Source organism: Anopheles gambiae, chromosome 2, assembly GCF_943734735.2.
Source record: "Anopheles gambiae chromosome 2, idAnoGambNW_F1_1, whole genome shotgun sequence".
NCBI lineage: Eukaryota > Metazoa > Arthropoda > Insecta > Diptera > Culicidae > Anopheles > Anopheles gambiae.
The window spans coordinates 37,607,289-37,633,313 of NC_064601.1; the positions used below are offsets into that span (position 1 = coordinate 37,607,289).

A 26,025-nucleotide genomic window follows, 5' to 3' on the forward strand; every position below is an offset into this window, starting at 1 on the left:
AGGGATAAAAACTAGCATCTTGCTGTTGTTTTTTACTTCCCTCAAACACGTTTCTCATTCTCTAACGAGCGACAAACGATCAGCAAATTAATGCCTGATGTGTGAGCCGTTCAGTTGAAATTGAGCATGAAAACATTGCAACAGGTTACAAGGTGAGTGAGAGCAACAACAAAAAATAAAGCGAACCGCTTCGGAAGGGAAACGTTAGAGAAGCCCACAAACTAATAAGGAACTGGAACCATACTTCTTGCCCCGCTAGTCACAATACCGTCAGGGGCTAGACATAACAGATGCGAACGTTGCGGATCAGGTTCTTTAACGCAGTCTCGTACTTACAAAGTAATCCACAAACTAAGCGCAACGTAATGCTAAATACAATAAGGGGACAACGAATAAGACGTGTCGAAAAAGTTGTGACTTTTACATCATCTTTGTCTTAACGATTGCATTTATGTTATTCCGTAAAATATTATCTTTTACTAGATTTTCTGGTTTAGCTTATGTATGCTTTACAATCATAATTTGCATGTAACTTCCATACCGTAGATTGATGAACATATGAGGTAAAATTTCAAGAACCGAATTCTGCATTTATCTTCTATCCTTTTGTTTCGCTACAAGCAAAACTAAAAACATGAAGCTAATTGAGATAGGACGTACAACCATATTCTAATAGCTTTTCTATTTTTATAATTCTTGTGGCAGATTTCTGATTGTACCTCTTCTCTCAGCTTATATGGTGGCTTTAACGGAATTCGATGATATTCTTTCTTTCCATATGCATTGGGACATATGACATATGTAATCATAAATATGATTAAGACATAGTAGTCACAACAACTATGAAATCAACTGTAATTATCTTTATCGATGAATTTTAAATTGCAATACATTCTCTAGCTATAATGCTCTAGCTAATACCGTCCTCTTTCGATATAAAACTAGAATCTACACGAAGTGATATCTTTAAGTCGAACAAGAAAAGCTTGAAGAGGAAAAACTAGTGAAAACTAGAAATCTTATAGTTAGAAATAAAAATAAAAACAGAAAAGAAACATTGTCAAATGTAGTGAAACCTCTCATAACGATTACCCCTTATAACGAGTTTTTTTTCGCATAACGAGCAAATCTAAATGCTCAACAAATACCTCTTGTAACGAGTAAGTGGTTATGATACAATGTTTTGCTACCAATGTGTAACCAAGTTCACAATTTTTAATATTGATCGTTTATTTAGTTTTGATTATCGCTCAAGCAAATAAAGGCTACGATAGTAAGAATCGTTCAATATAAAACTACTGCCATGAGGAGAAGTGCCGCATAATTGTGCACAAGTGGTGTGGTATATGGACGAGTGTTTCTTGCGTTTTAATACTAAGATTTGATCAACAGATGATCTATCAATTGATCTATCGCTATAGTATGACTACAAATGCATTGCAGATGTTTTACCCATTAATTTGACGTGTTAACTCGAAATGCTTACTCGTGCTGAAGCGTATTTACAACGAGCAAATTTTCAATAGTGAAACTAAAACTGGGTTATTTTGGAAAAGTCTAACAGGAAATATCTAACTGCTAAACAACTAACTCTTCCTAGGCTTAAACAGATAAAAGATCCTTTATCATAATTATTCTGTAACATTGCAATGGAATGCAATTACTTTGTCATGAGTATTGATCAAGAAAATGGAATAATAATCATGACAAAGTAATAGTGAACTACAAATATGTTTCCATATATTCGCAGTACGGTGAATTTTTTCAGCTGTTTAAACACATTTTTTCTCATCATTTCTCATTTTCACATTTTTTCACAACAAATTTTCTGTCCTGGAACCAATTATGTCACTATTCATACAACTTATAAGGAAGAGTGTCTCCCTCATAAAGAGTATTTCGCAAAACAAGTGTGTCACTGTAATGGATTAAACTCGTTGTGAATGGTTCCCACTGTATATCTATCAACTTCTTATAGCAAAAGAGCAAAGGTCGTTGCGGATAACAATTAAATAGTCAGACCATGGACTAAAAACAGATAAAAATAAACTGAAAACAATCCATTTTCACAAAATCACAGATAAAATCAATGTCACTCATATGTGAAAACCATTATCTTTCAAGAGTAGTTTAGCGCAGAAAAGCAAGCAACCGGATTTTGCTTCCCATTTTTTCCAATTAGAAAAAGACTGCATTCTTGCATCACAGTATCACAGAGCGCTATTCTAACGCATCACAACCGAGTAATAGATAGCCGAGAAGGAAGCATTAACCTCACACTCCAACCAATCAAACCGTCTCTAGATCCCCTCCCAACTGCTTCCACCAAGTCCCGGACCCGGACGGCCGCAATCAACTATGTTCTGTCCCGCACCGAGCTGTGCCGCTCCGATCGCGACCAAAACACCATAAAGCAACAATGTCTATAATCATCTCGTTTTGCCATAAATTTATTGATATTAAAACAACCCTGCATCATCCAGCCAGCCCGTTCCGTCTGCTGTTGACTTGCTGTGCACGGAACGAGAGTTCTGTGACCGCGGGACCCCCCGACCGACCGCCCCAGAGCGTTGCTGCCCAGTTGCCCTGCCGGTTTTATCTTTCTCCAGCAGCTTCCGTGTACAATATTTCAAACCTAGCAGCAAGCGACCAGCCGACCCCAATGGTTGTGACCACCCGCTCCAACGCTCGACGCTGGAACGAGCCTCCGCTAGGCTTCGTGGAGACGCCGAAGAGGCCGGAAGGACCCGTGGTCCAGCGTGCCCAGCACGAGAGCCGAGCCCACGGTGGAGACGAAGTGGACAACGTTGGCGTGCCCGGGCTTTCTTTTCTTCCATCCCATCCCATCGGGTGTGCCCCTTCAGCTTTTGTTTCTCCCTCATATTTTTTGCCCCACCCATCAGGCCCCGGCGTGTGTGTGTTGTGTGTTCGGTCTTTAATTAAAATTATACCCATCTACGGACAGCACGTATGATCGGTGCTCGCGCCGTGGCTGCGATCTGTAGTGTGTGATCGTGGATCACGACGCCTGGAAGCGCAAAGGGCCAATCGGTCGTCAACCAATGGGAACCCCCGAAGGATGTTTGCATCTTTGCGTCTTCCATCCATTTTTTTCCCTCCGGGAGGGAGAAAAACAGGGGGAAAGAAAACCACCCAGTGGACCCACACTGCGATCCCGAGATCCGTTAGATCCAGGGGAATCGACAGCGAACCTTTTATGGAAGCGCAGGGGTCGTCCGCCCGCCATCGGACGCCGAGAACTGGCAGAAACGATGAGACCGAGATGTCCACATCTTTGCGTGGCGTTCGGGGTGGGTGGTTGGTGGTGGATGTTACATAATTCTAAGCTCAACCCCCTCTCGGTCCCGTCCTCGTCCCGAGTAAACTTCCGTCTCAGAGCAGGGCGCAGAGGTTCTTTGTTTTGGACATCGGGTTCGTCGCACCTTTGCGAACCTTTTGCCAGCGTGCGAGCGGGTGGAGGTGGGTGGGTTTGGTCCGGGCTGAAGATTGGAATAAATCATTAGCTCTGCAAGCTGGGCAGACCGATTTTCTAGCTTTCCTCCATTCTATGCTGCGCGGAAACCCAACACATACACGAGCAGCGGCCCGTACGACAAGCTGCTGCTGCTGCTGCTGCCGCTGCTCGGTCTCTGCTGCTCTTCTTTGTTCCCTGTTTTCCTTCGCCAAATTCGCTGCATCCAGTCGGGCTGTTACGGGCTGCTTAAGGGAAGGTTTCTGTTCTTGTGCACATGCCCAGAAGGGCATCGGCTGGCCTACTTCGAAACCGAAACGGCCGAGTCGCTGCTCTCCCACGGCATCCGCAAGGGAGGAACCAGTTCCACTGCAGTACGACCCACATGGAAGGGAGCGTAAGGTGAAAGGGAAGCACCAACAAACACACACATACCCAAACGAAGCGAAAAAGTAACGTTATTTCCACCCCCACACACACTGCTTCCCATTTACCGTGCCGGCATCGGGAAGAATTATGTCCCTTTTCGAGGTGCCCTTCGCCCGGGGGTGGGGAGGCATAACAGGGTGAGGGATCAACAACCTCAGCCAAGCCCACACGAACAATGCGGAAATGCACGCGAAAGCAGCGGGTCTCTTTCGCTGCGCAAACCAAACCCATCTGCCACAACCGTTACGCCACTCTCGGTTCGTAGCCGGTTGAGCGTTGAACTCGTTCGCTTTTGTAGCGTGGCAGAGGTCACACGTATTGCCGATGACAAGCCTACCGAGGAAGGGGGGAACGGGACGACCGTCGTCGTGCGCATTAGAAAGCGCCCGGCTACGGACGGTCCGCCCACACGGCCCCGCGGGAAATGTCAATGCACTCACTAAGAGTGCCCTGTGCCCTGTCGCTTGGCCGTTGGTGAAGTATCGTTCCGTTCCGGTATGGGGGGGGGGGGGGGGGGGGAGGGGTGATGTTGCTTCAACTCTTGTTCCGTCTCCCGGTAGTAAACCGCAACCTTTGAACTGGGGCCGGGTAAAACGGTCAAACCACCAACGAGGTTCCGGTTTTGTGGAACTACACGAAAAATCCAAACCACCTTTCTTTGACCAATCGCTTCGAAACCCGTACGCGCGAAGAAAGATGGGATAAATAACATGCGCAACAAACTAAGTGAAATGAACCCACAAGGAGCGGGGAGGGGGGAGGCTACGGACACCCTGCAAAAGGCACTCACGGAAACGCACATTAAACGCAGTTTTATTTTCATCCCCCTTTGCGCACGCATCCCCCTCCCCACGCTGGGAAACGACACATTGCGTATGGGTGCTTTCCGCTCGCCACAGCATTTCCGCGTTCAATGAACCTTTCGCGCGCTGAGGTGTGCTGCACCACTTTCACCGTGGGGTGGGTCCGGCCAAACGAACTGGCAGCAGAACTGGCAGCAGCAGCCGGCGAAAGGCGCGCGCAACATGAACAGATTGTTTCCGCGGCCGTTGCGATTTCGGCTTCCCGCAAGCACCGTACCGCGCACCGTTGTGTCTGCGCAATCCCGCACTGCTGGCTCGATTTAATGGCTCCATTTCCATCGTAGACAGGCCCCGCATGTCACCGCATGTCAGCGTTGGTGGTACACAACTCCCACGAGATGTTGCGCCCTGGCTAGGACCGGAACTCGCTAAAAAAACCCCCGGGATTGAAGCACGTTGCGAGTAGTGATGGGTAAAGTTGGCAAAAATCTGGAGTCGATTCTGATCCGAATCTGATGATTTCGGAACCGACTCCGGAAGGTAGATCCGTCCAGCATTATCGTTCGGAATCGTCCGGAATCGTTCGGAGTCATGTGGAGTCGTCCAGAATCGTCCGGAGTTGTCTGAAGTCGTCAGGAGTCGTCCGGAGTTGTCCGGAGTCGTCCGGAGTCGTCCGGAGTCGTCCGGAGTCGTCCGGAGTCATTAGCAGTCGGAGTCAGCCAGAGTCATCCGGAGTCATCTGGAGGCGTCCGAAGTCATCCGGAGTCGTCCGGAGTCGTCCGGAGTCATCCGGAGTCGTCTGGAGTCATTAGCAGTCGGAGTCAGCCAGAGTCATCCGAAGTCGTCTGGAGGCGTCCGAAGTCATCCGGAGTCGTCCGGAGTCGTCCGGAGTCATCCGGAGTCGTCTGGAGTCGTCTGGAGTCGTCTGGAGTCGTTAGGAGTCGTTGGGAGTCGTTGGGAGTCGTCCGGAGTCGTCCGGAGTCATTAGCAGTCGGAGTCATCCAGAGTCATCCGGAGTCGTCTGGAGTCGTCCGGAGTCGTCCGGAGTCGTCCAGAGTCATTAGTAGTTGGAGTCATTCGGAGTCATCCGGAGTCGTTGGGAGTCATCCGGATTCGTCCGGAGTCATCCTGAGTCGTCCGGAGTCATCCGGAGTCGTCTGGAGTCATCCGGAGTCGTCCGGAGTCATCCGGAGTCGTTAGTAGTCGGAGTCATCCGGAGTCGTTCGGAGTCGTTCGGAATCGTTTGAAGTCGGAGTCGTCCAGAGTCGTCCAGAGTCGGTCGGAGTCGGCACAAAGACCTGTATACGAGGTGCATGCGCAAAATGAAAGAAATAAAAAACACAACGAAATGAAATGCCTGATCACAAACACATTGCACAAGACGGTTCCTGTTGACTGCGGCAAACTCCGTTTCCAATTGACTCCGATCGACTCTAAGGTCGACTCGGAATGACTCCGACTTCGGAAAACTCCGAAGGACTCCGGACGACTCCGACTCCGCGCAGAACTAGTGGTTCGGAATTTGCCGGAGTCGGATTCGGACTAACAACATCCGGAGTCGGATCGAAGTTGTGGGTGCGCTCCAAGGAGCACATCACTAGTTGCGAGTCGAGACGCACTGCATGGAGCAAATTGTCATCCGGAGCAATGTGTAACACAGGGCGAGAAAGCAACAGAAAGCGGGATGCAAAGCGCACAGAATGGCCAGAGAGGTTTGGTGGTCCAGTTGTAGCTTGTTTGTGAAAGTTCAACAGGTCATTGTACGCTTGCGTTAACCCAGAGGATATTGACCGGACTGGAGTGTGGGAACAGTGAGAACAAACAATGGGTGGCAAGGGGATGTGGGGAAAACCACAAACTTGGCAGCCCCAAAGTGAACAAGAACCGTTAAACCGTTTAATAAACCATCACCGAAGCGCAAATTGCGACTTTATCTTTATTTCATTAAACGTAATGGAAATTCGATTCCAGATCCAATTCTCACCGGCTTCACACTGGGGAGGGGGGCAAGGGGTAAAATAACCCTCTATTGCTCTATTGCAGATGAGCCTGCGCCAGGGCCAGGATGGGCGATCCGGTCGGTGTGTCTGGAACGTCCCCGGCACTGCCAGCAATGTCCAGATGGGAATACTTGATCGGATGGGTCGAGCTGAGGCCGCATTTGTCCAGCCCGGTTGCCAGCATCAGGAACGCCGCCGGGCCCTGTTGGTAAGCAAAAAAAGAGTTATAAAAAAGTGAATACATTTCCACCGTGGACCGGCATTAACAGCACGTACCTGATGACCGCGAGGCGTACGGCTAGATGGGAGATTGTTGGCCTGCAGCACGTCCTCGCCGTAGCATTTGCCGCGGTGGAAATCAAAGTCCTCCCGGCGCAGCACCGATATTTCGAACGGATCGCCCACCACCTCACCGGCCCGCTGCAGCTCGGGCCCATGGTTTGCGGCACGGGCCGGCCCGTTGTCCATCACGATGGCACTGTTGCCGACGGCCAGCACCGCATGCCCCGTCAGCGTGGCGACCGTGTATAGGTGCGGATCGGGCAGGCCCTCGCTCAGCACGCGCTCCTTCATCTGGCAGAGCGCATCGGCCATGGCCATGCGACCCTCGGCATCGGTGTTGCCGACGCGGACGCGCACCCCGGCCCGCGACGTCACCATTTCGTCCGACACGTAGCACTCCTCGCCGACCGAGTTGCGCACCATGCAGAGCACACCGATCGCGTGCACGTCCTGCGGTTGCCGCTGCTCGACCACCTTCATGAAGCCGGCCACGGCGGCCGCACCACACTTGTCCCGGCTCATGCCCGCCATCACACCGCCCGCCTTGATGTCGGCACCGCCGGTATCGTACGTCACGCCCTTGCCGACCAGCACCACCGTCTTGCGGGCCGGCTTCGGCGGCCGGTACTCGAGGAAAACGATGCGGCCCCGGTGCCGCTCGACCGTGCCCGCCGCCCGATTGACCGCCTGGAACAGCGGGTAGTCGCGCTCGAACACGCGCGGATCGTCCACGACCGTCACCTTGACCGGGCCGCCGGCGAACGCCTGCAGCACGTACTTGGCCACGCGCGGCGGTGCCATACGCTCCGGATCGCCGCCGCCGATATCGCGCGCCACAAACCGACCCGCCTCCAGCGACTGCACCTGGCGCAACAGATCCTGTCCGCGCTGTGCACCGTCCGGATGCAGCAGGCCAATCTTCGCGTACCGTTGGCGCTTCGCAGGCACATCCTCGCGCAGCTGCAGCGGCACGTACAGCTCGTGCAGGGCACCGAGCAGTGCTACCAGTGGGGCGGCCGAGAAGCGTTCGGTGGGCGCGGGCAATACCAGCAGCGGAAACTTTGCGCCGGCCTTCAGTGCGCGCCTCATCGCCTGACCGGCAGCTTCCGCGTACCGGCGCACGTCATCGAAATCGGACAGCTCGCCGACGGGGCTGTACACGACGCGAACCGGCTCGCTGCCAACTGTACAGCGAAAACAGCTCACCTCGGAGCAGATACCGGCGTCGAACGTTTTCTGCTGTTCAATTTCGCGGGCCAGCACCGGATGGAGATTGGCATCATCGATCACGCACAGCGTGTCGCAGCGGGCGGCACGATTAAGGGCAACTTCCAGATTATCCACCGGGTCAATCTCGCACGGAAGGTAGCTGGGGACGAAAGCAATTGGGTAATATTGTATGAGTTTGCTTGTTAGGTTGAACTGTTTTTTACAGGGGTTTCCAAGTCACTTTCACATGAAAACATTTTTATTCACCGCGTGCAAGACGTTAATCCACATCACTCTGACATTTAACTTCCATCATATTTTTTTTAAAATTTCTTCAGCATGATTTTCAACACGAATCAAGCTAGACTGAGTTTGACAGTTCTTTGTTGTGTGTTGAAAATCATGTGTTGAAACTGAAATTTCATTTAGTAACAAATAAACCATTTAACAGCTGTTGCAAAACATCTTGGATACGGTGAATAATTGTGTTCACATTCGAAAGTGACTTGGAAACCCTGTATCATACACAGAGAAGGACTGAAAAGCTTATCCTTGCAGTGTTTAACCATTTCATGAACGTTACAATTTACATGGGAGAGAGGGGGAGTTTAACTTTTGTTACGTAACGCAAAATAAAATGTTTGAATTTTTTATTTCGAGTAACAAATGAGTAAAAAACGAGGATTCTTCTTGGTGACTTCATAACCTTCGCTGGCATAACCGCGTCTATAAAAGATCTCGCTACTTTTTATGTACTACACAGCCGAATAGTCCGTCATTTGGTTACCACGGACGGACGGACGGATTAACTTAACACCGGATTGTCGCAGGAACGTTGCATTCCGTTACCACGGACGGACGGATGGATTAACTTAACACCGGATTGTCGCAGGAACGTTGCATTCCGTTACTGCGAAGATTGCAGTTTTTTCTCGTTAGTGTTGATCATTGTACGAAATTTTATCAATACATCGAAAATGCAGCCGAAACTCTTGCAAACATTACCAATTTTGTAGGACATGACACGTTATGTGAAATAAAATAATCAATTTGATGATGATACAACATCTAAAGCCAAAGAAACACTTCCGGAAAGATAGGCATATTTATGGCGGGCCAGGAAGATGGCTGGATGAAAAACGGATCAAAAATGCTAGTACGTGCTGAGGTTCCGATTCTCAGAATCTTTATGAATTTGATTGCTGCATGGGACAACATTTCTTTGCAGGGTTTCCCACGATATATTGGTTGGTTCCCATCAATTGTTGGTGCGTTCCCACGATTTTTTGCTCGTTTCCCAGATTTTTGGTCCAATTGTATTGATATCCAATCGGAAAATACCAATAAATTATGGGAACGAACCAAAAATCTATGGGATACGATCAAAAAATCATGGGAACTGACCAATAAATCGTAGGAAACCCTGTATATAAAGTATAATGTATTTTTTTTATTTTTAGTTAATTTAAAAAATTGTGAATATACCAGAATAAAGCAAAAAAAAAAGAAAGCCTTACAAAAAATATGAACTGTTTGAGGGAGGTGGGGTCCATCTGTAACGTTATTTGGGGGAGGGGGGGCTTCTTCCAACGTTACAGTTTGTTACACTAGGGTGGGAGGGGGTCGAAAATTTGCAAATTTTGCGTTACGTAATTGATGGATGTCGCCTAAGTACCCCTTTTTCATAGGCTACGCTAGCATACATTTAAAAAAACTTTTAATAAATAGAATCATTTCAATTATTACTGTTAAACATGGTTAAAAGTTCGTTGATTTCAAGTCGTTGTCAGTCAAAATAGTGGCATTGATAATTAAAAAAGTAATTTATCTTTATTTCAATAAGCTTTATTCTTCTTCTTTGGCTCAACAACCGATGTCGGTCAAGGCCTGCCTGTACCCACTTGTGGGCTTGGCTTTCAGTGACTAATTGATTCCCCCCATAGCAGGATAGTCAGTCCTACGTATGGCGGCGCGGTCTATTTGGGGATTGAACCCATGACGGGCATGTTGTTAAGTCGCACGAGTTGACGACTGTACTACGAGACCGGCTTTATGCTTTAAGCTTTATTACGACTTCGTATTAAAAAAAAGGAAGTTAAAACTGGACAAATCGATCAAAAAGCACGCTTTCATCCATCCAACTTAAGTTAATGCATGCAACCTTTTTTTAATTAACTCTTGCATAGTTCTTTACTGTGTTGCTTTTACTAAATTATGCGTATTGAAAAATTGCCCAATCCCACATTGCTAGTAGTGCAACAAATTCGTCACCCTTTCACCCGTAACTGCTAATCGTGTTCTAAGGCAGGACAGGGCCGATACTGTCGATATTTGTAAAAATATAAACATTTTACACAACAACATTTCTTATTCAACATTTTTCTCCAAAAGATCTTTGCTTCATTCCAGGCGCATTGTCGCTCCTCGTTTTTCGTTGCCGTTACGCTATTGTAACTGTGCAGTGCCCACACCCACCCACCAAGCCATCCTACCTACGACCCACTTGCATCCCCGGTGCGACAATGGAGCAGACGACAGTTGTCCCAGAATCTGGGTCAACGACAACCGCTTCGAAGTTCAAGGAGTCGAGCGAAAGAAAAAAGCGAGAAAAAAGGCATCACGCAAGCAAGAAGCGCGTTAAAACTCCCCACCAAACCGACCGTAGGTGGTGGTGGTGTTGGGGGTAAGGTTAGTTACAAACAACAGCAAGAACAAAACGGGCCATCTCTCGATCTCTCGCCCTCACGCTCGCGATCACGTATCCCCCCACGTGAGACGTTGGGGGAAGGCTGGCTTTTGTTGCATTGCGCGATGCTCCCGAAGCACCTGAGCAGCAGTAGTGGTGCTCATGGTGGTATTTACAGATTAACGAAAAAAAAGACAAAAACACGCCACGAATCAAGAAGAACACGAAGATCGCGAAGAGTCGCTGGGAACCGTGGCAGCAACGGGAGCGAACGAACAGAAATCTCCATCCCCGAGCCATGTGCCGTCGCCGCCGCCACCACCACGAGACGAAGACGACGACGACGACGACGCTTCCGCATCTCGTTCTGTCCCGTGCGCACTCGATCGTCCTGGCATCCGTGTACCTCTTGTACCTCGCGGGTATACTTTGCTGTAGGAATACAAAAACACACACACACACACACACACACACACACACACACACACACACACACACACACACCGAACGTGCGTCCCTTCTTTTGAGCTTCACCTTTGCAGTACTGCCATGGCAAAGCTCACCAAACCCCGTTGCGCCGTTGGCCCGCTCAGAACCGAACAACACCTTCTCTCCCCCACCAGCGTACGCCAATCCAATCCGAACGAGCCCGAAACGAGCGAATGACGAGAGAAACGGAAAACTAGGTTAGGAATATCTTCTTCTGCTCGTCCACCGTCCGGCCTGCACGGTGCCGCTGGTGCCCTCGTCTCGCGTGGCCTCCGCGTTACGGGCCCGGGGCCGGCCGCAACAGCAAACACTAATAAAAATAATAATAAAACTCATACACCATCCGAACCGGGTGACCACCATCCCCTCCTCCCTTAGACCACCCTGCCCCCCTCGTCCGTACCGACTGCCACCAGCACAAAATGCACATTTACACGGCTTTGTGGCGAGCGAGGGGTCCGATCAGTGCGACTCAGAACGGTCACACTTTAACACTGGGTTGGGTGAATGGGAGTGGGGGTTGGTAGCGCCTCTTGAAGGAGGAAAGCTTAACGGTAAATTTGATGATTTTACTGTATTCATTTCACTTTGGCAGCGTGTTCGCCGCTACGCGATGCGAGAGAGTGAGGCTGCACGTGAGGCGCAGTGTAAGGCTCTGCATCGCACCTGAACTGTCACAACGTGTGCGAGTCGCGTGTATCATTTGCGTATTGTAAAAGAGGCACGCGTGTACGATCGCCCATGCTAGCTTTTTGCTGCGAAATGCCGAAGAAATGCGGTCCCAACTAAACCGAATCCACCTAAATGTCGCAATAGAATGTTTTAGAAAAATCTCTCAAATGTCTGTTACATTCATGCTGTAGCATTTTAAACACATTTTAAACGTGATCAAAAAGCAGAGGAACAAAACGATCACGATCACCGCTAACTAAAATGTCCCGAAATTACCGCTTCCCTTGCTGCACTCCAATTAACCTCATTGCAGCAGTGTGCTGCTGCTTTTAGTCTTCTTTGTAAAATTCTATCCCAGTGCCACTGCCACTGCAGATCACCCACAAAAGTGGGTCAACGAGAAAACAATTCGTGGCTTTGCTTTCGTCAAAAAGTTCGTCGCCTTCGGTGCACGTCACGCAACAGTAACGCAAACCGCTTTATCGACCGAGGAAAAAAATGTGTTGAAAAAGAAGCCTCCAATTTGTGAGGGCAAAGTGTTACAAGAAAGTAAAGCGTAACAAGGGTTGCTTTTGTGTGAGTGTGGAAGTACTGCCCCACCCCGTAAGAGTTGGTTGAATGCAACGCAGTAAAGAGAGCATGAATTACATGCAAACACAAAGGCATCACATGAATCATTACACTTATGATTCAATTCTGATTAAGCTGAAGAAAGTAAATGATAGTACGAACAAAGAGGCAGCGATCGTGCTGAATATGATCATGTTCGGAGTGACACAGACATGTGAGTTGGTTACACTTGGTGGAGGGCACACATGAGCCATCGCGAAGCTAAACTCTTCTCAGATGAGGAATGTGCGAATTGGTCTATTTACGACGGTAGAACTGCGATCGTTAATTTTTAGAACGCTATCAACGCTCACTCGCATAGAACTAGAACCGAGCCATAGCGAAAGAGCAACAAAAAGAGCCTACCCGTCTGTATAGGATCGTTCGCTTGGAGCTACAATCGCGGGCTGTGGCACTTTTTGGCAAAGAGAAATGCTTTCGACACGCATTGCGGGATCACGTGATCTACATGATTAATTGCCAGAACATATCAGCATTTTGTACCGTCTTCTCCTCACACACACACACTCTCTATCACACACTCTCTCTCACACACACACTCTCTCTCTATCTCTAACTATCAATCATGGTCTACTCCGCAATCGCCATCAATCATCTTCTCCCAGTCCAAGGACCGATGGTAAGACCAACACCCGAAAAAAAAAACCGCTCATTGCGTGGCCAAAAACCACTCCGAAAGGTCATTGGCCGTCGCGCGACCAGCTGTACGCACCAATTCAAACACGTGGCCCCAAGCATGGGTGGTGCCGGCGGCCAGCCAGTCTGGGCGAGTTTTCCACCTTCTCTGGGGAAATAAAAATTGTGCTCCTCAAACCTTCTCCCCATCTGGTGGGAGATAGCTGGATGGGAACCGTAGAAAAAAACCGCATGTCTAGGCTCGGTTTCATCTTCTTTCGCGGCATGCTACGTTCGGCGGTGTTCCCGTCGGCAGTTTGGCACTCCGTACGCATCTCACGTACCAGGCAGGCGTAGTGCGTCTAGATGATGATGATGATGAGCGGCTGACCGTCTGCGAACCCCGTTAATGACTACATTTCGTCTAACGGAGCGTTTGGATTCGCCGAAATGGCAGACGTGTGGGTCTGGCTCGTTCGCTCGTTCTGGAGTCGACCCTATCGCCGGATGCGGCCAAGAACGATGTCGGTCCGATTCTGGAGTATGGCTGGGGGCACGCTGTTTTATTCCCTTAGGTCAATTGTGTTTCCAAGCGGGAGGTTTTCATTCGCACACGGTTGATCTTGAGAGGCGTGCTGCTTCTGCAGCTATCTTCACTTCAGCTTAGCTTATCACTTACCCTTCGACGCCCATTGTGCTTGTGCCACAGGGCTGCTATCGTTTCCTCGTGCACGGTTCGCTCTCGTCTGCTGATAGCTGTTTGCTGTTGCTCCGGCGGCTGATTTCGTTCAACTGTCGTCCGCACGCCCCAAAGCTGTCCCGAAGAGGTTTGCAAACCAGAGCCACACTTGATGTCTTTAATCTGTGAATGGAAGGCCCGGGAATGGTTTCCCCGATGGGGGAGCAAGGTGAGATAATGCGCGCACTTGTATGAAAACCGTCCAAAAGATTGATAGCACCAATGAAGGGAGAACTGTTTTGATTGCGTTTGTATCACTGTGTAAATGATTGTGCTCCGCCATCTCTGCTTCTTATACTAGTACAATGCGTCGTTTGATTTGCGTGTATGCAGCACGGTCAAATGTTCACAAAGAGCTGCGCGCACGATCAATTTCAATGGCCCCTTTTTCTGCCCCGGGTTCATCCGGGGTAGCGTGCACGGAACGCACACAACACGTAGCAAAGCCACACATGAGCATGGAATCGATCTGGTTGCATGTACCGAATTTAACACGAACGCAGGTGTGATTCAATCGACCCTGTGCGACGATCAACTTACTTCTATATTCTAGGGCACGATAAAACTTCTATAAATCACGATCGACCGGCTTCTTAGTCATACCGGGTGCACACACACACACACACCCGCGTGTGTGGAACATCATCACGTCGCGCCTTGTGTGACGTACATTTGTTCACGTTGACGTGCTTCATACATTTTGATGCAAATTATTAAAACACCCAAACCATAGGATACATTATGCAGGAAAATGATCTTTTCCATTCTACAACACAAATGCTCGTCACCGAAGGGTTAACAAACATTGCACAGGCCCAGCTTGATGGTGCCTTTGAGGTTAAGAACTACCGTATCTATTTGGCTGGAAATACGATAACATTACTATTTTTACCCCTTCCACTACATACCTGGTCGGTTTGCTAAACACCGGCAATGTTTTTTATGCCCGCGTTTCCCACTGTTTTTGGCCAATATCACTTTGCTCGCGATAAAAAAAGAAACATGCACGGAAACAGTTTGTGCTGAATTGCGTTTTTCTGCGAAGTGTCAAATAACCACAACAAACCCCGCTCGTGCGGGGATGAATCACCATGGAGAAAGGGGTGGAGAGTGCAGACAGCAACCGAGTGGGGAGAGAGAGAAACGCTTCGAATCGAGGCATGGAAAACGCTTCATTTTACCGAATAGTCGGTACAAACCCCAGCGTTCTGGAGGCGAGGAACTTTCGTTTATTTTTCATTATCAGTTAGCACAAAGCTACAGCACAAGATTAGACACACACTCACACTAAAAAAGGGGGGGGGGGGATATTTTGAAAAAATAGACATCTTATTCGATCTACAGCTCTACTTGTTCGCCACGGACGCTACCAGATTCTTGATGGTGGCCACAATGCCGGGCAGTTTACTCGCTTCGATCAGCAGCACCTTGCGGAATGGTTGCAGCTCCTCGTCCTTCTTCTGCCACTGGCCCGCCAGCGCCGTCGTGGTTTCCTTCTGCACGGAATAGTCGAAGCTGGCGCACGAATCCTTGATAAAGTATTCCTCCTCGTCGTTGCTGTAGATCACCTCGGCCGGCTTATCACCGGCGGCCGCCTGCTGGTAGTATTTGACGAACATCAAATAGTAGTCGAACGCGAATGGCATGCCCTTGGTGCGGGCCCGCTCCATCTCGGACAGGAGGTTTTCACACATCGGCACACAGACCGCGGCCGGAATGTTGATGAAGCGCTCGTTCAGCAGCAATCCCGTCGTTTTGGAGCCGCCCTCGAGCGCATCGCGGAACTGCTGCTGCACCAGCTCGGTCGCGTACTTCTCCGCCTTTTCGAAGATCATCTTCTTCAGCTGCCGGACGGAGGCCAGCTCCTGTTTGTTGGCCAGATTGATGATGGTCGTCACGCCAAACACCACCTGGCACGGGTCACCCATGTCCGTGTCCTCGTCCTCCTCGTCATCGTCCGCATCGGTGTACGCTTGCTTCAGCACGCTGCCGACATAGTTTTGAGCTGCAATATATAGCACGAGCAAGCAAAGAACAACAACGTCAGTCGAGTCGAAACGACAAGCCCGACCAGGCTGTGAACTAACCCACAATAACGCCGGCCAGCTCCGTGAGGTCGATGTGTGCCTTTACGAAGAGCTGTCCCAGCAGCTGTTTGATGCCGTCCAGATCGGGGTCGATCGGATTTCTTCCCTCGAAATCAACGGTGATACCCTAATGGGGAGAAGGGAAACATTTGACATCATCCTACTGCCACCCACGAGGAGCGATACCACGCCGCTGCGTCGGTGTACCCGCAGCTTACCTCATCCCCCTCGTATGCTTCGTCATTTTCTTCGTCACTCGACTCATCGCTGCCGCTTTTCGCGTCCATACGCTGCTCCTCTTCATCTTCCGCCTCAACTTTTAGCTTTTTGCTGGTCATTTTTACGGCTTTTTTCTTCACGAAACTGTTTGCGACCTGACTTTATTTACAATTGTTGCACGAGAACGCGTGCGAGTCGGGCAAATCAGGAGAAAAAAATGTGTGTTTAATGCGACCGGGTCGAATACTTCAAAGCGTATGTCGGAGAGCTGTGAAAGGGTTTGGAAATGTTCGTGAATTTGTAGAAAATACAAAAAGGATACGATTTTAGCTGTTGTTATTTTTTTTACCGTTTTTACACATTTACACTGCATTTTTACTGTAAACTTGTATTTTTGGAAAACCAACAAATTAAAACAGTAACGAAATTCCTACCCCTTGGATTGACAGATCGAATGACAGCTGGTTTGGTTGGGAAGAGGCGAAGAAGAAAAGCAAGTTTTGCTTCGAAACACCGACTGGGCCGCTGCAGCAAAGTTCGATCTCGAGCACAGTCAATTTCATTGTAAAACTAGTTGCACAGTGTTAAAATGGCCTCAATTAGCTTGCTTAATCCGAAGGCCGAGTTTGCCCGTGCGGCACAGGCGTTGGCCATCAACATCACCGCCGCGAAGGGCATTCAGGATGTGATGAAGACCAATCTCGGCCCGAAGGGAACAATGAAAATGTGAGTAGGAAGTGAACAACTGTTCGCAAAAAATCGTCAAAAGTTCATAAGTGCGGGATTGCGGGGATACTATTAATGGAAAATTGTTCCCAATTGACGAAAAGATTAGATTTTGGCAATGCAATGCGTTGCAGTCGACGCGATAGGTCGTTTTACCATCTGACTCACCTGACCCGTTTTCTAACCTCACTTTCACACTCACTTACACACCCACAGGCTGGTTTCGGGTGCCGGTGACATCAAAATCACCAAGGACGGCAATGTGCTGCTGCACGAGATGCAGATCAAGCATCCGACCGCGTCGCTGATTGCCCGTGCCAGTACGGCCCAGGACGATGTGACCGGGGACGGAACCACCTCGATCGTGCTGATCATTGGCGAGCTGCTGAAGCAGGCCGACCTGTACATCGCGGACGGGCTGCATCCGCGCATCATCGCGGACGGGTTCGACCAGGCCCGGCTGCAGGCGTTGGACATTCTCGAACAGATCGCCCACCCGATTGAGGTGAACCGGGAAAATCTGCTCAACATTGCGCGCACCTCGCTCCGCACCAAGGTGCACCCGGATCTGGCCGATCTGCTGACGGACGTGTGCGTCGATGCGGTGCTGGCCATCCGCACGGAAGGTAAGCCAGTCGATCTGCACATGGTCGAGCTGATGGAGATGCAGCACAAGTCGGCCACGGACACGCAGCTGGTGAAGGGTATCGTGATGGACCACGGTGCTCGCCACCCGGACATGCCGAAGCGCGTGGAAAATGCGTACATTCTCACGTGCAACGTGTCGATGGAGTACGAAAAGTCGGAGGTGAACTCGGGCTTCTTCTACAAGACAGCGGAGGAGCGCGAAAAGTTTGTGCTGGCCGAGCGCGAGTTCATCGAGGATCGGGTGAAGAAGGTGATCGAGCTGAAGCGCAAGGTGTGCGACGGTACGGACAAAACGTTCGTCGTGATCAACCAGAAGGGCATCGATCCGATGTCGCTGGACATGCTGGCGAAGGAGGGCATCGTGGCGCTGCGCCGTGCCAAGCGCCGCAACATGGAGCGTCTGGCGCTGGCCTGTGGCGGTATGGCGATGAACTCGTTCGACAACATGGACGAATCGTGCCTCGGCTTTGCCGGGCAGGTGTACGAGCACGTGCTGGGCGAGAACAAGTACACGTTCGTGGAGGACTGCAAGAACCCGCTGTCGGTGACGATTCTGATGAAGGGCCCGAACAAGCACACGCTGGCCCAGATCAAGGACGCGATCCGCGATGGGCTGCGCTCGATCAACAATGCGGTCGAGGACAAGAAGCTGGTGCCGGGAGCGGGTGCGTTCGAGGTGCGCGTGCACAACAAGCTGCGCGAGTACGCCAAGACGGTGAAGGGAAAGACGCGCCTCGCGATTCAGGCGTACGCGGACGCCATGCTGGTGGTGCCGAAGATTTTGGCCGTGAACAGTGGGTACGACGCCCAGGACACGATCGTGCGGCTGCAGGAGGAGGGTCTGCTGAACGAGGAACCGATCGGGCTGGATCTGTCCACCGGCGAGCCGATGAAACCGGTCGATCTGGGCATTTTCGACAACTACATCGTGAAAAAGCAAATTCTCAACTCCTCCACCATCATTGCCGTTAACATACTGCTTGTGGACGAGATTATGCGTGCCGGCATGAGTAGCCTGAAAGGTTAAATGTTGGGAGTGATGCACCGCAAAGAGAAAGGAAGAGCGAGAGAGAGAAAGAGAGCATTTGGATTCGCGAGCAGCGTATTGTATTGCATCGTTTAAGCCTTCGCGCATTGCGTCTTTAACGTTTCATTTACACTTTCATCTTACACTAATTTCTAAGCGTCGCAAGGGTGAAATCGGTTCAGTTGAACTTCGAATCCCACTCACTACTAACACAGCATCAGCGATGCGGTCACTGTATTCGCAGAACAATAACACCCCCACAACACAAGTAATAAACGCACCAGCTTAATTATTTCTACTACATACAGAGACTGTTGCAGGAGTTTTCTTTCGAAGAATGTATCCGCTTTTCCACAGTTTACAGAGAGAGGCTATTTATTTATTAGACACATGAGAAAGTCAGGGAGTTACAAATCACATCGATGCCATGTTTTCGAATCACTACTTCTCTACACAATTTGGGATACATTTACTCAAACCTAAATTGTTTTATAGCCACATCAGCTCCTTCTTTTCGAATGACGATACAATACCTGTAAATGACAATGATCTTGATGATATCTTCTTGCTACACGTTAAGCAACAAATAACTACACGATTGACTCGACTGACTAAACGTGCTTCCTTCCGGAGCTTTGTAGTGCACTTGCACAACACATCTGGATAAGAGAGTAAGTCTGATAGCAAAATATGGAGAGCATTTTCTATGACTCGGGAGGCTTCTGTGGAATGTGCATTACTAATTATCGGTTGCCTTTCTTCTCGTGGGGTTTCTTGCATTCCAACAATATTCAACTCATTCTCACATGCTGTGCATCGTTTGTATGTGTTTTGTTTCGTCTTCTTATTTGTTTGCAGTACATTGCATAATGGTCAGGTGCATAATGTTTGATCCCTCTCTCGTTCGACTACCGAACACACCGGGACAGTAGATGGTGGAGGGGTTTTACACAATTTCAGCTACATTATTAGTTAACAACACTTAAATAGACTCGTTTTAAAACACATTATCATGCTTGTTTTGTTTGTTTGTTCTCCATTTGTTGTTGTCCTTTGGCATAGTGATTTACGTGAAAGCGCTTAGAAACACCCGATCTCGGGGTCCGCCGGGAGAGGGGCAAGCGTTGCGTTCACTTTTAGAGTTGGGAAAATATTTCCGCATCGTCTTCAAAGAAAGTGGGGGGGACAGCCCGTATTCTTTAGCGCATTTGGGGGATACCATCACCCCCTTTATTGCGGTTTCTTGTTCGCTTCCCGTTCGCGCTGTGCCGCCCGTTCCGCGACGTCAATTACGCCAATGTTGCAGCTGGCAACGAACCCGTGAATCACCGAGATGCCCGTCTTGACGACGGCCACCGGGAACGAGACGATGGCGAGCAGTTTAAACGTGGAGAAGCCCAGCAGCAGCGGCCCGGGCGTGAAGTGCAGCAGGTACAGCGCCGCATAGAACAGCTCGTTGAACAGACACATGAAGCCCAGCACGGTACGGTTGGTGTAGTAGACACGCATAATCGGATTACCGGACATGTCGATAAACTTGTGCGACGTCTTGCCCTGGAGCACGGTCCTGGTGGGAGAGGCGGTGGTTGATTATCATTAGTCACAGCTATTCTTTTCGGTTATTGCATTTTCGCTTACGTGTGCAGATAGAACCAGTGGCACGCGACATCGATCGCCATGGAAAGCTGGAACCAGAACATGTACTTCGGGTAGAAGTAGCTTAGCGTTACAAGCAGACCGCATGTGCCGCACCGGTCGGTAAGCTGATCCAGCATGGCGCCGAACTTTGTGGCTAAAAGTATGAACGAAAGAGAGGGATAGAGAGGTAGGAAGCGCATTACAATTATCGCTATCAAACCGTGCCACGCGTTACCGATATCCCCTGGGGAGATAATTCGGCCCAATCGCACCAATCGTTATGCAATACCATTTAATTCGCACGCATACTCCGTGCTGGTATGATGGCGATGGACAAAACAGGCCCAATCGAGCATCGATTTTCTTCCACCCAATCCGGGGGGCACAGTGGAATGGCACGGCGTGAATACTTACACTGGTTGAAATGCCGCGCCGCATGACCGTCGAGTGCATCGAGCAGTACGCTGATGATGTAGCACCAGCTGGCAATTACATAGTCCGTGGGCATGTAGTAGAAGGAAACGATTGCCAGCACGATCCGTGCGTAACCTGTGCCAAAACAAACAAACAAATCGCAACACAAATGATGATGACGCAAAACAGTTTATCACACATTTTCCACCCCCTTACCGATTATGTTCGGCACGAACAGATAGATATTTTCCTGCTCCTGCTGTTTGACCTCCATGGTGCAAAAGGTGACGAGGATTCGCAACCGAGACACGACCGATAAGTGAATGCAAAAGTTTGTTCCGTTTTTTTTCCTACACAAACAACGGGGCGCGCACGCAATGAAAACTGCGCGATAGATTTTCCACCTGCACTCGCGTACGGCTGTGGGAGGAAAAGATGATGCGAATTGTGCGATGTTTATGTTTGTGACTTTCTGTTGACAGCTGAATTGATGTTCGGACGTTATGGCCAGTATGCGGCTAGAATCCCACTGTGCACGATGTTGTTCGTCGCCCAGGAGACAAATTGAGTTAGTATGCATTTCGTCTTAACAAGCTCTTAGGTCGCAACAAAGTCTTAAGCAGCGGGCGCCGAAACCGAAAAATGACCGTAAAGAAAACGAAATGACAAACGGATAGTAATGCTGGTTAGTGTAAAAAAAGAGGTTTGTTTACCAAAACTTGAACAACTTCAGTTAAATGTGTGTTAAAATGTTGCACTGGAGAAGCAAACTAACAACTATTTCGGTAGAAATATGCAACGCTGGTGGGTGAACCTTGCGTAAATCACAGTTCACATAATTTTACATGGTTTACTAAATAATCACAATCACTTCACTACATAATCCTTCTTCAATTAACTTATTTAACAAGGGCAGCAGCAATGAGTTGATGATTGAAGGCGTCAGTCTTGGACACATTGACAAGAGCTGCTTTGTACCGATGGCATGCATTAAAAAGCTATGAAGTTCTACCAAATTCGGTACACCTTCTTAACAAGCCGTCAAGTTCCATCGTTAAATAGCCTCAAATCTTTCACTCTGTACTGTTATATGGTTTCGCATTGAAGTTATGCATCGCTAGAACTATAACGGAGATACGATTGTTTAAATACTAAACTTCAATGGAAATCACTAGCACTGAAGCAAGTGAGATTTGAGTAATGGTCGTTGGTGTTGATACTCGTGTATCTGACCACACGACCATTCTTCCAGATTTTTGCTCGGAATGAAGGGTATGAAGGGTATATATACTATGTATTCGTCTCGATGCTTCCGGAGTCGTCCCGAGTCGACCGGAGTCATTGGGAGTCGTTTGAAATCGTTTGGAATCGTCAGAGTCGTCCGGTGTCGGCGGTGCAATCGGTTGGAATCGGAATCGTCTGAAGTCAACCTTCGAAACAATAGCCTGTATGCGAAGTGCACGCGCATAGTGAAAGGCAAAAAAGATAACACAACGAATTGAAATGCCTGATCACAAGCACATTGAACCGGATGGCTCCAGTTGACTCCGGCCGATGCTAACTTAACGGCAAATTCGAGTAGAAAGGAGTAGACACGTGTGCCATCTTTCTATTTACAATTTAACTCATTTTGGAGTTTGGATGGGGAATACAGGTGAATGGAAACTCAAAATCCTTGAATTAATATATTTTATGAAACTTCGCTTGCGTTCCATGAAACCTGCAAAATATTCCTGCTGTAATAAATTCATAATGAAATTCAAGCGAAAGCAGCAACTGAAAACCCCCGATTCAAAGTGTGGATAATTAGGCAAAAATGCTCCCACTTCGTAAAATCAATTTAAATATCCTTTTCCTATTCAGCATGCTTTCCAGTAATGGCTTCCATCCCGCCTCCTGCACCCCGGGTGAGTAAACCATTAAACTTTCAATTAGCGTATTAAACCCCACACACGCGCTCAACAGGACACGGTTCGGTGACGACCGACCATGAACCGGGAATAGACGACGCGCGTAGCGAATCGGAACCGAACCGAGCAGCAATTGATTAATGGTCCGGGAAACGGGAATGACTCTCTTCGTGCCATGCCATTGCCACCAGCTGTGTAACAGTTTTTATTCCTTCTGTAAAACAACAAACGATGTCCAGGAGTGGCCTCTTGCCTGCCACTGGATGTGCACCAGCCCGAAAGCACTCATCGGCGCCGAAGTCATGTACAATCAATTAAAAAAAAAAACAACAAATCAATGCACCGATCGAACCTTGATACCCACGGTGGTTCGGTGGGATACCACGAAATGCTTGTGTTTACATTTCATTAACCGCAGCATTTACCCCACTCGGGGTTTCCACCACATTGAGGATGGCATGGTTCTTGAGAACAAAAACAGCTATAATTTGCAAAGGAATTTGTTTCCGCTTTCCCTACCGATGGGCGAAAGTGGCGTGAAAGTGGCGCAATCATCGATTTCCCCAGCGAGATCAACGCACCGAGAGATGAACCGAAACTACCAACCGAAACCTTTTCAAAGCGTCTCGCATCGCCTTTTGAGCAGGGGGAATAAAAACACAGAAATGCGAAATAGTCCTGTATTATTTATCACTTTCTTATCGATTCATCGGCAAACGTACATGCACACCTCCAGTTTCGTCCTTCTCCCCACAACCGCTCTAATCGGTACACATTTGATTTCTATTTTCACAACTTTTGTCCACACACACACACATGCCTTCTCTTTTGTGTATGCGAACCAATTTCCAGCTAAAATCATTGATGGTTCGTGGAAAACGAACCACAGCTGCCTCCCTGTGGATGGATAAGATTGAAAGAATAGATAGACATGTTTGCAGGGGTGGAGAGGGGAAAAAGCGAACGATTTATCGATGTGGGACTTTTGCCTTCCAACAACATCGTCACGCTTGTCTGCCGTGTGTGTGTGTGCCGGTATGTGGATATGCAATTGTTCGGCATCAGAAATACCGGTGATTGTATGTATGGTTCGAATAAAAATATAACAATTTCACACAACCGGTACGCACATTTGAGCAGGCGAAATGCAAAGGCCGGGTTTGTTTTGCATAAATCGTTGAAATGTACCCAGTGAGCCACCCGTGAGCCCATAGAGCACGAACAGCTCCTAGCTCACTATCATAGGAATAGCGCGAATACCAGTTATAGATCGAGAGCATAACCAAATCCCCCGCAAGTAATGTCGCATGGGTGGTGGTGACGGTGGTCGAAAAGAGGAATATCATCGTTGAGTTTCCCTGACCTGGCGCAATGATTTCCGGTCGCCTGAGCCCCACTGCAAGAGCACTTCTGGCTAAACGCAGCACAAGTACGCGCGTAGTGTTATAGCAGCAACGCACGCAAAAAGGGCATCGTTTCCCCATGCATGAGAAGCCCACGAACGGCAGGCGAGCCCCGAGTGACCAAACCCCGAGTACCCCAGGCCCGGCTGTATGCGCCGACGCAACAGAATTCGCGTGAGTTCCGGTTTAAGGAGGAGAAGCAGCATGAGAACTCGCGCCGTCGGTTTCGTCGATTCCGTTTGTGGCAAGATACGGCAGGCCAGGCCAGCTGGATGTGTGTGTGAGTGTGTGTATGTGTCACCGGCACGCTACTGGTGCTGGTTCGTGCTGGGTGATGATGAATATATCTTGTTGTTGTTTTTGCTTCTCCCCATCAGCAGCAGGGACAGATTAGCACGACAAACACGTTGCACCTGAATGGCATACCGGAGCACCGGGGGAGGGGTCCACAACCCCCCAAAAAAAACCGTCCACCGAGCATTTCAAGGTTAGTGCTCGCGGTTGGAGCTGTGGACAGGATTTCGGGAGGCCCTCTGGCTGCTGTGTCACCGGTGCAAGGGGACAGGGCTTTTCGCTTCGGTGTTATTGTCAGCATTGCGTGACCATGCCGTCCGACTGTTTGAAATAGAACCGCTAAAAAGCAGCACAAAATCTAGTCACGAAAATTTGTCCCCCTCCTCCACCCTCCTTCTCTCCATTTCTGGCACCCATTTTGACCCTTTTTTGTGGTGACGTCCTTCCCCATTTTGTATATTACATCGACAAAACAACACAACTCTCGGTGGTGGTGGTGGTGGTGGTTGTGGTGCTGCCGGAAGCAAAACCAACCCCGGTTGGAGCAAGGGAAGCAACGGGAAGAAATTTTAAAATCCGCAATGCAGCACAATGGTGCTTCCCGGTTAAATCCCTCTCCGTTTCAATCCCCGCGTGCTCCGCGTGCGGGATGCTACATCCAGTGCCAGAGCCGCAAGATCCGTCGGTCAGGCGAGAAATCTAGCCCTCATTTACATCGAACGGATGATCAATCTAGTGTGCGGTGCCGACCACCACCACCACCATCAAGCTCGTGCACTTGCTCACCCGTTTCTGGTTGGGCCGTTTGGAGAAGATGGACCGATTTCGGTGTGCGGCAGCTCATGAAGCGACTGTACCGGTAAGCCTGTCCGGTTGGACAGTGAGGTCAAGATGGCTCCCCCGAGAAAACGAATTAGGTCCACTTATGCTTAGGCCGTGCTCGTTTTTTTGTATGTGTTGCTTTACCTACTCCAAAGACACATAGATGCCATGGAGAGCGGTCCCAGAGACGCCAAGGTTTTCATAAATTTGAAAATGCAATTTTCATACTTTGTGCAATGGCGAAGCGAGAGGTTGATGGGTATGAACGATGGTGGAGCTGTGTGCTATTTGAACAAGCTCACGAACAACAGGGTTCGGTCTGGGAAGGCTGTGTGTGTGTGGTATCGATTGAAAGATGAGAGTTACCCAAGATAAATCAACCATGAAAATAAACAATTCAGTGGTACTCACCACATGCAGGAAATGTGGTAAGGAGTTTTTTTCTCTCTTTCTACATGTATATAAATGATCTCATCGAACACTTCATAATTGTTTGAAAGGGAGTAAGGTATGCCGTAAAACACACGCACACAGGATAATTAATCTTATTACATGCGATTGAACGGTGTTTAAATGAAACCGGAACGAATCAATTGATGCATCTCCTGGGAACCAAGTTTTCTTCTTCCTCATTATTTCGAAACGTTAATTCAGTGCAAAGGCTTTTGTCGCACACAATGACGTATGATGCTCAGTGGAATTTACATATTATCATTAAGTAAAATAAGGTTCTTGTCATTCTGGCGGGACATTAAATGGTCCCTACCGTCCATCAATGGGCGATGAGCAATTTTTACAATGTGAACATTAT

General features: G+C 48.9%; 4 protein-coding genes across 5 annotated transcripts; 1 reads left to right on the forward strand and 3 right to left on the reverse strand.

Moving 5' to 3' along the window:
• Positions 1 to 6,599: 6,599 nt before the first annotated feature.
• On the reverse strand, positions 6,600 to 15,131 carry LOC1272847 (putative aminopeptidase W07G4.4). Of its 2 annotated transcripts, none has more exons than XM_311764.5 (4): positions 14,935 to 15,131; positions 13,967 to 14,149; positions 6,981 to 8,355; positions 6,600 to 6,906 (listed from the first exon to the last, which is right to left on the reverse strand). In XM_311764.5, the coding sequence occupies exons 2-4, from the start codon at positions 13,978 to 13,980 to the stop codon at positions 6,739 to 6,741; spliced, it is 1,557 nt and encodes a 518-aa protein (XP_311764.5). In that variant the 5' UTR covers positions 13,981 to 14,149; positions 14,935 to 15,131; the 3' UTR covers positions 6,600 to 6,738. The 2 variants fall into 2 exon arrangements, with proteins under 2 accessions (XP_311764.5, XP_003436488.2); XM_003436440.2 differs by lacking the exon at positions 14,935 to 15,131 and adding an exon at positions 14,567 to 14,709.
• A 70-nt stretch (positions 15,132 to 15,201) lies between these two features.
• Positions 15,202 to 16,554, reverse strand: LOC1272848 (protein BCCIP homolog). The gene is made up of 3 exons (XM_311766.5): positions 16,332 to 16,554; positions 16,114 to 16,240; positions 15,202 to 16,031 (listed from the first exon to the last, which is right to left on the reverse strand). Exons 1-3 carry the CDS (start codon positions 16,449 to 16,451, stop codon positions 15,373 to 15,375), a joined length of 906 nt encoding a protein of 301 aa, XP_311766.3. The 5' UTR covers positions 16,452 to 16,554; the 3' UTR covers positions 15,202 to 15,372.
• A 227-nt stretch (positions 16,555 to 16,781) lies between these two features.
• On the forward strand, positions 16,782 to 19,036 carry LOC1272849 (T-complex protein 1 subunit zeta). Its single transcript, XM_311767.6, has 2 exons — positions 16,782 to 17,058; positions 17,275 to 19,036. The coding sequence occupies exons 1-2, from the start codon at positions 16,922 to 16,924 to the stop codon at positions 18,731 to 18,733; spliced, it is 1,596 nt and encodes a 531-aa protein (XP_311767.4). The 5' UTR covers positions 16,782 to 16,921; the 3' UTR covers positions 18,734 to 19,036.
• A 54-nt stretch (positions 19,037 to 19,090) lies between these two features.
• Positions 19,091 to 21,264, reverse strand: LOC1272850 (CDP-diacylglycerol--inositol 3-phosphatidyltransferase). The gene is made up of 4 exons (XM_311768.5): positions 21,002 to 21,264; positions 20,786 to 20,920; positions 20,372 to 20,525; positions 19,091 to 20,300 (listed from the first exon to the last, which is right to left on the reverse strand). The coding sequence occupies exons 1-4, from the start codon at positions 21,057 to 21,059 to the stop codon at positions 19,964 to 19,966; spliced, it is 684 nt and encodes a 227-aa protein (XP_311768.3). The 5' UTR covers positions 21,060 to 21,264; the 3' UTR covers positions 19,091 to 19,963.
• Between the last annotated feature and the right edge of the window lie 4,761 nt (positions 21,265 to 26,025).

Bases quoted from the DNA above. Each gene is read 5' to 3' on its own strand.
- LOC1272847 (XM_311764.5), bottom strand. The intron at 6,907-6,980 runs GTACGTGCTGTT...GCTTACCAACAG, and splicing joins GTACGCCTCGCGGTCATCAG to GGCCCGGCGGCGTTCCTGAT.
- LOC1272850 (XM_311768.5), bottom strand. From the start codon at position 21,059: ATGGAGGTCAAACAGCAGGAGCAGGAAAATATCTATCTGTTCGTGCCG. The intron at 20,526-20,785 runs GTAAGTATTCAC...TCATACTTTTAG, and splicing joins GGCGCGGCATTTCAACCAGT to CCACAAAGTTCGGCGCCATG. The intron at 20,301-20,371 runs GTAAGCGAAAAT...CTCTCCCACCAG, and splicing joins CACTGGTTCTATCTGCACAC to GACCGTGCTCCAGGGCAAGA.
- LOC1272849 (XM_311767.6), top strand. From the start codon at position 16,922: ATGGCCTCAATTAGCTTGCTTAATCCGAAGGCCGAGTTTGCCCGTGCG. The intron at 17,059-17,274 runs GTGAGTAGGAAG...ACACACCCACAG, and splicing joins CCGAAGGGAACAATGAAAAT to GCTGGTTTCGGGTGCCGGTG.
- LOC1272848 (XM_311766.5), bottom strand. From the start codon at position 16,451: ATGACCAGCAAAAAGCTAAAAGTTGAGGCGGAAGATGAAGAGGAGCAG. The intron at 16,241-16,331 runs GTAAGCTGCGGG...TCTCCCCATTAG, and splicing joins AAGCATACGAGGGGGATGAG to GGTATCACCGTTGATTTCGA. The intron at 16,032-16,113 runs GTTAGTTCACAG...TATATATTGCAG, and splicing joins GCTGGCCGGCGTTATTGTGG to CTCAAAACTATGTCGGCAGC.